This window comes from Lithobates pipiens, unplaced genomic scaffold (genome assembly GCF_037356315.1).
Source record: "Lithobates pipiens isolate NorthernLeopardFrog02 unplaced genomic scaffold, aLitPip1_a1.2 Scaffold_8, whole genome shotgun sequence".
Taxonomy (NCBI): Eukaryota; Metazoa; Chordata; class Amphibia; order Anura; family Ranidae; genus Lithobates; species Lithobates pipiens.
Genome location: NW_027507903.1, coordinates 436547031 through 436560745, shown reverse-complemented (window position 1 = coordinate 436560745; position 13715 = coordinate 436547031). Strand labels below are relative to the sequence as shown.

General features: G+C 45.2%; 1 protein-coding gene across 1 annotated transcript in view; it reads right to left on the bottom strand.

Moving 5' to 3' along the window:
• SLC6A7 (solute carrier family 6 member 7) overlaps nucleotides 1–13715 on the bottom strand; it is a 212935-nt gene that overhangs the window by 89757 nt on the left and 109463 nt on the right. Inside the window, exons 7-8 of the mRNA XM_077468287.1 lie at nucleotides 11037–11140; nucleotides 10006–10130 (exon numbers count right to left, since the gene is read on the bottom strand). Coding sequence (XP_077324413.1) covers nucleotides 10006–10130; nucleotides 11037–11140 — 229 coding nt within the window. The remainder of the gene's footprint in view (nucleotides 1–10005; nucleotides 10131–11036; nucleotides 11141–13715) is intronic.

Here is a 13715-nt window from a genome sequence, read left to right as displayed (position 1 = left end):
AATTTGGCAGTCTACCGATGTAGGATTCTGCAAGGACTTTCATTGTTGTTATCTCTTCCATACTACATGAAAGCAGAGAGTAGCAATTATGTACACTAGACAAAAGATATCTCCCATGAGACTTTGTTGCAGCAATAGAAATCACACAATTACAAATTGGTGTATAAAAAGTTAAAAAAAACTTTTATTGACCAACAGGTTTAAAATTAGCTGGTCTATACACTTCACATCCTTATCTTATACCATTCCTACAATATACATATACTGCAGGGATACATGAAATTATTAAAATAAATTGCATATCCACCAAGTCAACCCAACGCATTTCAACTTATGTAAAATCTTCATCAGGGGATAAGGAAGTGGAAGCAATCAAAGATATGGACGTGACTGGATGTCCAGACCGACAGGTCATGGCTCAGTGATGCTGCGGTTATCTACCATCCAGCTCCTTATATATATTTTGTGGCCTGTTACCCTTCCATTAGTGAATACAAGCAAGTGTCCTCTGTTACCTTCTGCTTGACAGCCATTGATCTTCTGTGATGTTATAGGTCTGGGTTGTGCTGAGACCCATGTGGTAACCCAGAGCTCAAGCCCCACAAAAGATCAATTGCTGCCAAGAAGAAAGCAACATAGGCGGCTTGCTCGCATTCCCTAACGGAAGAGTAAGGCCGCGTACACACGCGGGGACTGTTCGCTCAACTTTGTTTGTCAAACAGTTTCAGCGGACAGTCCGCTCAAACTTAGCATGGACGGACTTGCCCACACACGATGAACGAACAGTCCGCTGAAACCGTGCGCGATGACGTGAACGGCACGTACGACGGGACTAGAAAACGACGTCCTATACACTGCAATGCAACCTTCGGCGTGTAAATCCTTTCTGAGCATGCGCGGAACTTAGTTTCACGAACAAGCCTACACACAAGGGGACTGTTCACTGAAACAAAGTTTCAGCGGACAGTTTTTCGGAAATTCCGAAAAACTTTGTTCAGCAGACTGTTCGCTGAAACTGTCTGCTGAAAGCCCACACACGAGCGGACTGTCCGCTGAAACACTGTTCAGCGGACAAAGTTGAGCGAACAGTCTCCGCGTGTGTACGCGGCCTAAGAGGCCAAAAATATATATATATGGAGCTGGATGGTAGATAACTGCAGCAAAAGGAGAACAATGTCCTAAAAAGCCATCCAGCATGGGTTGACAGCATGAAGCCCACCAGTTGTTCGACAATAGTGAAAAAATATTCACTATTGTCATACTGATTCTCTTCCCAACCAATCAGGAAGCGAGGGTGGCAGTGGCTGCATTATTTGTCGACCCTCCTAAAAAAAAAAAAAAAAAAAAACTCCAGCTGCCACTGATAGGAAACTGTGAATGATTTGAACCCATTTAAATGGTCCAATATTTAAAAATAGAGCTGCAAATAGTACTATGAAGATTTAGCATTTGCTGGAAGCCAGGAAATGCATTATCCTGCTTCAAAGCAACAATATTGTCTGCTTCGTTCTTTGGTGGCTGCAATTGAATGTTAGATATTCCAAGCCTACACAATAATAGATAGTTTAGTTTTAATGATTCTGTATACATTTGCAGTCAACAGAAATGTATTTGTCTGTACATGAAAAGAAGCAGCATGAATTTGTCAGGTGAATGGCCCCAGCTAATAAAGCAAAGCTAATAAACAGTGAAATGTTTGATGTTCTGTTCCCCGGTGCTGTCCACAGGCAAAGTAGCATACGATCCTAGATTCTGCTATAATATTAAAGAAACACAATTGTGCTCAATTATCAGGGCATCTGAAGAGAGTATTATTTCTGAGACTCTCCTGCCCAGTACCACAAGTTACAATCTCCTTTTATTTTTCCTAAACTTGACCGGAAAAGGAAAGGGGAGAATCTGGTAAAAAAAGGAAACTATGACAAATAATTGTGCAATATATTTTTACAAAATAATAAATTAATACTTTATGTCACTTTTTTGTAACTTGTACACAGTGTTAATTTTAAAGTAGATGTTTATTATAACCCATTATCCTGACAATGATAACAAGCATTCTGGGCTGAAAATACAACCCAGCAGTAGCTGCTCACTGTCTCTCTCTAACTGACACTCCAGAGCTGTTTTAAGTGGAAAGAGAGAGAAAAGTGTTTGTCTTTCCTATGTAGGGTAGCCAAACCCGAACACTTTTAGCGGTGCACAGCAAAATGATTTCATTATTTTTGACCACTTGCCCTTGCTCTATGGCCAAATGACCTGTTATCCTGACCGGACGTTATATAACGTGATTAGGATAACAGAGACAGCGCACGCCCGCGGGGGCACGCAGAGAGCCGATCTGAGGTGCTGTGTGTTAGGCTGGGTTCACACTGCTGCGGGGGGAGATCCGGATGTGATTCGCACCGCAAATCACATCCGATCTCTGTAGCGATGCGAGTTCAGCCATACAGATAGTATGGCTGAATTCGCATCGCTCCCGCAGCAAACTCGCACGGGACCCTTTTTTTGGTCCGCAACAGCATCGGATCGCATGGGGGTTCACACCATGCGATCCGATTCCTGTGCGAGTCGGCAGATCGCACTGCGATATGCGGACGGATCTGGGGGTGTCATTAACATATCATTGACACTCCCAGCCGTCCGCATAGGGCAGTGTGAACTGCCGGCGGGAGTAATGCGATGCGGGAAAACGCCGCGGATTCGCGGCGTTCCCGCATCGCAGCGGTGTGAACCCGGCCTCAGTCTGACACACTGCAACTCCGATTGTGTCATGAAGCCTCTGAGGCCGCGTACACACGCGGGGACTGTTCGCTGAAACTTTCTTCGTCAAACAGTTGCCGCAACAGTCCGCTCAAAATTTGCATGAGCGGACTTGCCCACACACGGCACTTTTTGAGCGGACTGTTTCAGCGAACTGTTTGCCAAACAGTTCGCTCAACTTTTGAAATGAACGGACTCGCCCACGTAAGGCGGAGGCAAGTCCGCCCATTTCGAGCGCGTGTACAGGTAGGCGGGGCCCGCGAAGGAGACGCCGCGGGCACCGCCGCCTGGAATGGACTTAAAGGGACACCCAACGCCGAAAAAAATCGGCGTGGGGGTTCCCCCAAAGTCCACAACAGACCCTTGTCCGAGCACGCTACCCGGCCGGCCAGGAAAGGGGGGGCGAGCGAGCGCACCCCCCCCCTGAGCCGTACCAGGCCGCGTGCCCTCAACATGGGGGGTGCCTTGGGGAAGGGGGGGCCGCGCGGCCCCCCCACCCCAAAGCACCTTGTCCCCATGTTGATGAGGACAAGGGCCTCTTCCCGACAACCCTGGCCGTTGGTTGTCGGGGTCTGCGGGCGGGGGGCTTATCGGAATCCGGGAGCCCCCTTTAAGAAGGGGGCCCCCGGATACCGGCCCCCCACCCTATGTTAATGAGTATGGGGTACAATGTACCCCTACCCATTCACCTGTAAAATAAAAGTACCCAAAAAAAAAACACAACACACGAGAAAAAATATTTTATTGCACAGCTCCGGGGGTCTTCCGTCTTCGGGGGTCTTCTCGCCGGACTCCTCCGCTATCTTCGTGTAGCTCTTTTGCTAGCGGAGGAGTCCGGCTTTCTTCCTCCCCGCCGCCGGCCTCTTCTCCCGACTTCGGGGGTCTTGTCCCCCTCTTCGGTTCTTCTGCCGGGCCACCGCGCCTTCTTGTAGCTCTTTTGCAGGCGGTGGCCCGGTCTTCTGTCGCCGCCGCCTTCCGTTCTTCTGCCGGGCCACCGCGCCTTCTTATAGCTCTTTTGCAGGCGGTGGCCCGGTCTTCTGTCGCCGCTGTCGCCGTCGCCGCCTTCCGTTCTTCTTCTTCTTCTTGTTCTTCTTCTTCTTCTCCAGGAGATGTTGACACAACGCTCTCTCCGGCCGGAATGCCAGAGCCGCCCTGCGCTGCCACTTATATAGTGACAATGGGGCGGTGTCACATGGTATATGTCACATGGGTTGGTCACATGGGTTGATGTCACATGGGGACTATGACATCGTAAGGGGGCGGGGTCACCATGTGACATCAACCCATGTGACCAACCCATGTGACATATACCATGTGACACCGCCCCATTGTCACTATATAAGTGGCAGCGCAGGGCGGCTCTGGCATTCCGGCCGGAGAGAGCGTCGTGTCAACATCTCCTGGAGAAGAAGAAGAAGAACAAGAAGAAGAAGAAGAACGGAAGGCGGCGACGGCGACAGCGGCGACAGAAGACCGGGCCACCGCCTGCAAAAGAGCTATAAGAAGGCGCGGTGGCCCGGCAGAAGAACGGAAGGCGGCGGCGACAGAAGACCGGGCCACCGCCTGCAAAAGAGCTACAAGAAGGCGCGGTGGCCCGGCAGAAGAACCGAAGAGGGGGACAAGACCCCCGAAGTCGGGAGAAGAGGCCGGCGGTGGGGAGGAAGAAAGCCGGACTCCTCCGCTAGCAAAAGAGCTACACGAAGATAGCGGAGGAGTCCGGCGAGAAGACCCCCGAAGACGGAAGACCCCCGGAGCTGTGCAATAAAATATTTTTTCTCGTGTGTTGTGTTTTTTTTTTGGGTACTTTTATTTTACAGGTGAATGGGTAGGGGTACATTGTACCCCATACTCATTCACATAGGGTGGGGGGCCGGTATCCGGGGGCCCCCTTCTTAAAGGGGGCTCCCGAATTCCGATAAGCCCCCCGCCCGCAGACCCCGACAACCAACGGCCAGGGTTGTCGGGAAGAGGCCCTTGTCCTCATCAACATGGGGACAAGGTGCTTTGGGGTGGGGGGGCCGCGCGGCCCCCCCTTCCCCAAGGCACCCCCCATGTTGAGGGCACGCGGCCTGGTACGGCTCAGGAGGGGGGGCGCGCTCGCTCGCCCCCCTTTCCTGGCCGGCCGGGTAGCGTGCTCGGACAAGGGTCTGTTGTGGACTTTGGGGGGACCCCCACGCCGATTTTTTTCGGCGTTGGGGTTCCCCTTTAAGTCCATTCCAGGCGGCGGAGCCCGCGACGTCTCCGTCGCGGGCCCCGCCTACCTTCACACGCGCTCGAAATGAGCAGACTTTCCTCCGAGCGGGAACAGTTTGCTCATTTCGAAAGTAGCCTACACACGGGCGGACTGTTCGCTCAAAGTTTCAGCGGACAGTTTTTCGGAATTTCCAAAAGACTTTGTCCGTCAAACTGTCCGCTGAAACTGTCCGCTGAAAGCCCACACACGGGCGGACTGTCCGCTGAAACACTGTTCAGCGGACAAAGTTGAGCGAACAGTCCGCCCGCGTGTACGCGGCCTGACAGAGGCTTCTTACTACGTGATCAGCTGTGACCAATCACAGCTGATCATCTCATGAACCAGGAAGGGCCAGTAAACAGCTTTCCTCGATTCATGCTGACAGGGAGAGTCGATCGACGGCTTTCCCTGTCAGAGGGGGGTCTGTGCTGATAATCAGCACATTGATTATCCGCATAGCCCCCATCAAAAGGTACCTATCAGCTTCCAATCAGTGCCCATCACCTGCCAGCCTGTCCTCCCATAAAAGTACCGATCAGTACCCACAACAGTGCCAATCAGTACCTCATCAGTAATGCCTGTCAGTGCCCCATAAAATTGCCAATCAGTGCCACTCAGCAATGCCTGTCAGTAGCTCCTCATCAGTGCTGCCTATCCAGTGCCACCTATCAGTGCCCATCAGTGCTGCCTATCAGTGCCCATCAGTGCTGCCTATCAGTGCCGTCAATGCTGCCTATCATTGCCACTTATCAATGCCCATCAGTTGTTTTTTTTTTCAAAATTGTTGGTTTTATTATTGTTTATAGCACAAAACCCGCAGAGGTGATTAAATACCACCAAAAGAAAGCTCTATTTTTGGGAAGAAAAATATAAAAATTTAGTTTGGGTACAGTGTTGCATGACCGCGCAATTGTCATTCAAAATGCGACAGCGCTGAAAGCTAAAAATTGTCCTGGGCAGAAAGGGGGGAAATTGCCTGGTATTGAAGTGGTTAATATACACTATAGGATTGTAACAGACCTGGGACACCTTTGGGCACTTTATAGAGAATAGTAATGCGGCACACATAGTGCACGTTCCTGATCTGATCAACATTCCTGCCTGAATAATTCGTCCAGGTTTCAGGTGGACTGAAACCTGGATACGTGATTCAAAACCCAGACTGTCCAGGTGAATCCTGGACAGGTGGCAACCCTGCTCCTATGACGCATTCAGCTGTGTGCTCTGAATAGAACTAAACAGCAGGTGATGAATTTACGCTATCTGTACAACACGGACGTCAAGAACTGCAGAATACATGCATACAATAGATTTTATTGCGCCATCTGCTGGCTAAACCTGGTAAATAGAGTAGAGGGAGCCCCTGTCCCCCACCATATTCCCATAGGTGGTCCATTCTCACAGAGCACCCAGTTTCCAGAATTATTTGCAAGTTAATAGCACTCTGCTCAGATCGACCAGAAGAGAGCAGAGAGATGATGAATTAAATATTCTGCATTTAATGAGTGCTCTGGCTAATATTTATTATTTACCTGAATAAAAATGTCTAGAGGAAATAAAATCTGTTTCTACTCTCCCAGACTCACCAGCCTTAAGTATTAAAGAGTCAATGAAAAGAAGTGTATGTAGAGGTAGTCAACATTTCCTTCCCCCCCCCCCCCCCCCAAGTGCAATTTCTAAGATCTCAGCATGTAGGCAGGTGCAGTCTATTTTCTCCACTGCAGGTGGCGCTCAACCACAGCAGCAGTACAGAGTGAAAGGAAGTCAGGAGGAACCTGGTTCCTCTATGGTTTCCTGGGTCACTGGGGCAGCGATCTGGTTGGATGCTGACAGCCTGTGTGACCCTAGTGGCCATTTTGGGTCAGGCAGAGTCTATTTAAGACCATAGCTCCTGGGTTTGGCGTGCATTTAGCATCAGGGAAAAGTTCCAGACATGTAGGGAAAGCTTAGGGATCTTCTAACTACTCGTCTTGGAAACCTCCTCACTTGGGCGCACCTCCAGATATATGCTGTCAGCTCGACTGAGACCTGCACTGCTACACGCTGCTGTCATCTGTGTACCCGGATGGGTTTCCTTCTGCCGGGCTTGTCGTAAACTGTTTTACTTTGACTTCAAAACAAGTTCTTTCAATTGCATCTGGACCGAGTGTGTGTTGTTGCCGCCACACCCACATATAAGAAACTATTCTTGTACCCTATATATTTTGTGATTTACAGGACTCTCATAAAAGTCATGGGATTATATGGGATAATTCTAGGAAACCATTTAGCATCAGGAGGCAATAAATTAGCTGTTTAGCTCTCTATCAATGATTCACAACATGTATAAACTAATATGCAGACTGTGTCTGGTTCAAGCTCTTTTTTGGGTGGCCTGATCTTTAAAAAGTAACTCCAGTTTCGTGGGAGAAAAAAAAATAGGCCACAAAAATAAATAATATAGTATATACAATTGCTACACAAGCAGTATTGTAATTGAATGTTTTTTTTTTTTTTTTAATTACCAATCTTTTTTTGTAAAATGCAATGCAATATGGTTACCCAAAGGCATTCTGTACACTGGCTGTGTACAGACCGCCCCCTGAAAATGAAATTTCCTGCTTGGGTGATTGGCTCACTAATTTTCCTATGAGCCTACACTAAGATATAATTCAGATTTGTGGCATCCTCTGCAACAAAAATTTCATTTTTGGTGAGATACTCTCAAATGAAAATCATGTTTAAAGGGATGCAGACCCTGTCAATGTCATCATTAGAGCCCCGCAAGTGCAGCAGCTGATTGATAATTATAAAACCACTGCCATACAGAATCACTCTGTATATGAACACAGACAAACTGATATTTATTTAGAATACCAAAAGGTAGGAATCCGCAACAAAGTTGGTAAAACCGTTGCAATGTACATAGATCACCCAGAAAGGATTTTTTTTTCTCATCAAAAGTGACTTTACTCTTTAAGGAATTTGGCCATATGCAAGAACCCATTGCCGCTGAAGATGTCTATGACAAAACGGGTACAGCACAGCCACGCTTACTACGTCATTTCCAGGTACCAGAGCTAGTGGGTGGAGCGCAGCTGGAGCGCACTCTGGGAACCCATAGCCCGGCTCAACCCGGCATCTACTAGTTAGAACTGGGGTTGTGTACCTTGCACCTTACAGACTCTGGGTTCAATTTTATTATTTTATTTTTGTGGTTTATGTCATTTAAGTTTTTTTAACCATTTTTAATAAATTGAACTGTGTGGATACTACACCATGGGAGCCAATCTCTTCTTTCCATGAGGAATTGTATTTGGATAAATCTGCCATTACCTGGAAACATAAGGGACGCCTGAGACACTGCAAAGGCTTGGAACCATCGGCCGGGATTGTGGATCTATATGCGCATTACCCCTGTGGGGGTTATAGTAGCTGGTGAGTGGGGACCCATGAGGGGGAGCACGCAAGTCACCTATCAAGAGTCATGAACACTAAAGTCACCTGCAATTATTTGTTTTAAGCATGAACTTTGATCGGTTTAAGCACGAATAATCATTTATATTTGGAATGGGTGCACATATATTGTATGTGTGTTTTTTTGCAACTGATGCCATTTTTTTGGTGCAACTGGTGCGATTTTTTCTTTTTGATTTTTGCTATATATATATATATATATATATATATATATATATATATATATTTATATTTATATATTTTTTTTTTTTTTTTTTAAGTAATTTCTTTGGGAATCACATTTTTCCTTTTTTTCATCACACTTAACTCAACAGTTTTGAAGATTTTTTGGGTTAAACTACCTATTGGTGGTTGGACAGTTCACAATATTAAAGCCATGGGTTTTATATGAACTTGGGACTCTATGTCATAATATTTTTCTTTTCTTCTTTTTTAATTAATAGAGTGTATTCACTTATATTATTGGTTATATCATTTATTTCAGTTTTTTGATCACTATTTTACACTTATCTTCATTTAAGGTCTAGGTAGAGGATTCTTCAACAGGAGGACCCCTACATCCTTTCACCCCCTCATTTAGGTTGCGTTTTTTTCACATCATATTGTGATCTAATTGCCCCTCTCATATAAAGAGTCACCTGGTAGATTATTCTTCAGGGCACTGTTGTAGATTCATTGGTGTGTACCCTTAGTGGCTCTTTAGGTAGTAGTTTTTCTGTATTTAGGTGCAACTCCACACCTATTTAGCCTTCATTTAGAGTGGGGACCTATTTTTACCACTCTTCAGCTGTAGAGCCCCTGTGGGTTATATACAGGGTGACCTGATAGGGTGCCTCTTTGCACATAGGTAGCACCAACCCCACCTATATCACATATTTGTACTTTTAAGAGCTATCTTAAGGGAGTTTTTTTAGGGGAGGCTGCCACCTTATTTTACTTTCTCCTAAGCGCGGTACCTTTTATTTGTATATCTGCAAGAACCCTCCAGGTTTGTACAGTGCAAGCACTTGGCATGCCTAAAGAATTTTCAGATTATCTCTGTTACAAAAGCGAACTTGGATAACATCATCATACATGTTGCAGTGTGGTTATTTTAACCTGAATGATATCAGAAGGAATTAGTAATGATAGTTATGGGCAATGTATACATTTCGACAGGAGCATCTGTACTTGCAAAAAGATGTACTTAGGCTGACAAAAAAGAAAACTGATACAGACATCCAGGGGCGGACTGACAACTCATGGGGCCCCCAGGCAATAGGAGATTATAGGGCCCCCGGGGAATAGGAGATTATGGGGCCCACGGGCAATAGGAGATTATGGGGAGCGCCCCCAGGCAATAGATAGATTTTTTTAAAGCACAGATTTTTACATACTGTCCCTGGTTTTATTGAGGCTGGCAAACCTGATGGGGCCCCTTAGTGGCATGGGGCCCTCAGGCAGTGCCCGAGCACCTGAATGGTCAGTCCGCCCCTGCAGACACCAAATCCAAAAATATTACATTTCAGAATATGGCTGTAAAATGAATAAAAGGTAATCTAATATTCTGTTCTGACCTGCTTTAGCCACTTGATCAACCGGAACTCCCAGCTCCTGCGACATGTAACCCAATACGGAGAAGATGGCAAATCCTGCTAGTATGCTGGTTATAGCATTTCCAAGAGTCACAATAAAAGTGTCCCTGCAATATAAAATGACAACAGCTGCACACAAACGAATAACTGAAGGAATACAGAAAAAGGCCATCTCTAAACTTGTCTTTGAAAAAATCAAAAATCTGAGAAAAAAAAACCCTAATGTCCCGTGCACGTGATTGGAAATTCCGCCAGCAAAAGTCCGATGTGAGCGACTGGTTGGAAATTCCGACCGTGTGTATGCTCCATCAGACTTTTGCTGGTGGAATTCCCACCAGCAAAAGATTGAGAGCAGGTTCTCAATTTTTTCAGTCGGGAAAAGTTACGATTGTCTGTTACAATTCCAAAATTCCTACGCATGCTCAGAAACAATTCGACGCATGCTTGGAAGCATTGAACTTAATTTTCTTGGCTTGTTGTAGTGTTGTACGTCGCCACATTCTTGATGGTCGAAAGTTCTGAGAACTTTTGTGTGACCGTGTATGCAAGCCAAGCTTGAGCGGAATTCCGTCGGAAAAACCATCCAAGATTTTTCCAGTGGAAAATCCGCTCGTGAATATGGGGCATAACAATTAACTTTTATTTTAAACAGAAGGATGCAAAGTTTGGAGAAAGCATAAACCAACTGGATAAGATTTTTTTTTTTTTTTTTTTTTTACTGAATCTATTTTTTACCCTATAAGCCACAATTACATTTAAATGCTACTTCAAGGACTCAAATACATTTATGATTTTCCAAGGGCAGATGATTCATTCAGTGAAAATCCACAATGGCTCATTATCAGCATAGCTGTATACATTACAGACGCCCTTAGAGAGTTTGCTTAAAAATAATGTACTGTCATGGTATAGTTATCATGGAGCAAGTAGTACATTACTTGCTCTATTTTTTTACATCTGAAATATATGACATGCAGGCTGGCCAGCTATGGGAATAGAAAAGCATTATTTACCGGTAAATGTTTTGATGGAAAGTGTTGTATGATGCAAAAGTTAATAGACCTCCAAATCCAACTCCAAGTGAGTAAAAGATCTGAAGTGCAGCTTCGATCCATACCTATAATTGGAAAAAAACAAACAGAAGATCAAAACTTATTTAAGGTGGACATGTCAGTTGCTTTATAAGAATGCATGAATACGTTATTGATTTCATATACATAACAATATACAGCAAACCTATAATGGAAAAAATATATATACATTTTAGAACTAAAAATTCATAACGTTCCAGTCAAGTGATTTTGCTTAGGCTTAAATGATGTCATCAGTCTGATACAGGTAGGAGGGAGCATTTTCTCTATTTCTTCTCTCCCAGTGATCAGACTGAAATACAGTAACATTGTAACAAGTTACAGTAAAACCTTAGTTTGAGAGTAACTTGGTATGAGAGTGTATTTACAAAACAAGCCAGATTTTTAAATACATTTTGACATGATATACAAGCAATGTCTTGATATACAAGTAGTGTCATGTCACACCTGAGTATAAAAGAGAAGAGAGGCGCCTCTAAGTGTAGCAATATGGTTACATTTAATGAAGGTGCAACATTTAGCAACTCACATTGTTGATTAAAACAGGCACATCTAAGTATGCAGGCATCCAGGGTAAAGCTGTCCACATAGACCATCCACCGCACCACCATCAACGTCATCCCTTCCATGCTGTGCTCCATGAGCGTTTCGAGCCTTGCTTTCAGATGGCTCTACTGCAGGGTAGTTTTCCCGGTCATGATTGCAGACTGATAGACAGCGTTGAAAGTCGGCAGAGTGGAGGACGGTCTATGTGGACAGCTTTACCCGCGGATGCCTGCATACTTAGATGTGCCTCTTTTAATCATCAACCATGTAACTTGCTAAATGTTGTACCTTCATTAAATGTAACCATATTGCTACATTGGAGGCGCCTCTCGTCTTTTATACTCTGTAGCTCCTGCTGGATTTTATTTTATTTTAATACCCTATATGGAGGCTGTCATTTGTGTATGGACATTTTATGGTTACACAACCTATCACATTGCTATCATCTTTTTATATGGACTATAAACTGAAGGAATTATGAACAAATGGTTGTGAAACGAATCATCTGAGTTTCCAATATTTCTTATGGGGAAATTCGCTTTGATATACAAGTCAGTGCTTTGGATTACAAACATGTTTCCTGAAAGAATTCTGCTTGCAATCTAAGGTTTTACTGTATAAGATAAGAGGCTTCTGCAGGGGCTCTTTGTTTTAGGCTGCATGCACACTGGCCATTAAACCCCTGTGCATCAAATCCCAGGAGGCACAGAGGAATGTCCAGCCCTGCTGCCAGCATATACCAGAGTGAAGTTGGTGGCAGCTACATACTGTTCTTAAACTGGAGTTCCACCCAAAATTTGAACTTCCACTGTCCAGATTCCTCCCCCTCTTCGGTGTCACATTTGGCACCTTTCAGGGGTGAGTGGGGAACAGATACCTGTCTAATACAGGTATTTGCTCCCACTTCTGGCAAAAGATCACTGCAGTATCCGTGGTAATCTACACCATGTCTAGCCCCTCCTCCACCCCCCCCCCCCCCCGCTGTCTTCTGGGAGACACACAGGTCCCAGAAGATAGCAGGGACCACTCAGCGTGACTCGCGCATGCGCAGTTTTGAACCGGACTGTGAAGCAGAAAGGCTTCCCTTTCTGATTCTCTTACTAGCAATGCCAGCACCTCTGCCCAGAGCTGAGGGATGGGTCCATTTTGGGTGAGGACATCGCAGGTGCCCTGGACAGGTAAGTGTCCTTATTTTAAAAGTCAGCAGTTGCAGTATTTGTAGCTTCTGACTTAAATTTTTTTTTTTTTTTTTTTTTTTTAGACGAAACTCTGCTGTATAGCACAGATGTGCCTTCTGGGCACACAAAAACGGTAGGATTTGAAGCCAAGGGAATAAAAGCTCAGCGTGCATGAGTCCTTAGACATTTGTGCACACAGCCAAGAAGTGTACAGGCACCATGATTTACATGATTTCCATATCTTTGGGCCCACATCTCAGTTGAGGAACTAAATGCTGACCATGGATTCTGCCTGAATAATGAGCGAACAGTCCTACTGGAGAGAAAATCGGAAGATGGCATTGTCAGGGGAATACTTCGGTCTCCGTTGGGAGTAGAACTGTAAATGTTACCCTTACACATGAATTGGTATGCATACACATAGCATGGAAAAATATTTAAGATGCTAGGTCCACTTAAAGGAATCATGATCCTAGTTCAAAACAGCTATTTTATAAATCCAGGCATGTGGGGGTATTCCGACTGTAAAGTCAGGATCTTTCCCCAGTCTGGACTGGCTGAGTCACATCAGCTGACAGTGGGCTTTAGCCCGCTGTCAGCTGAAAACGATTCACAGAAGTGCAGTTTGTTCTGCGTGCCTCTGTCCCATTTTAAAACAGCAGAATGAACTGCACCCCTGTGATCCGTTTTCAGCTGACAGCAGAAAGGACTCCACTCCTGATACGTATGGCCAAAAAAGCATTGGTCATACTTCCCTTTTAAGAAAGGACAGGGCAGATCTCCCATTTTGAACTTAAGCCCTGTTTAACCTCAGTCTGGTCTGCCATTTGTGAACCTGGTTTATTATCTAATCACTAGGTACAATATATAATTGCCG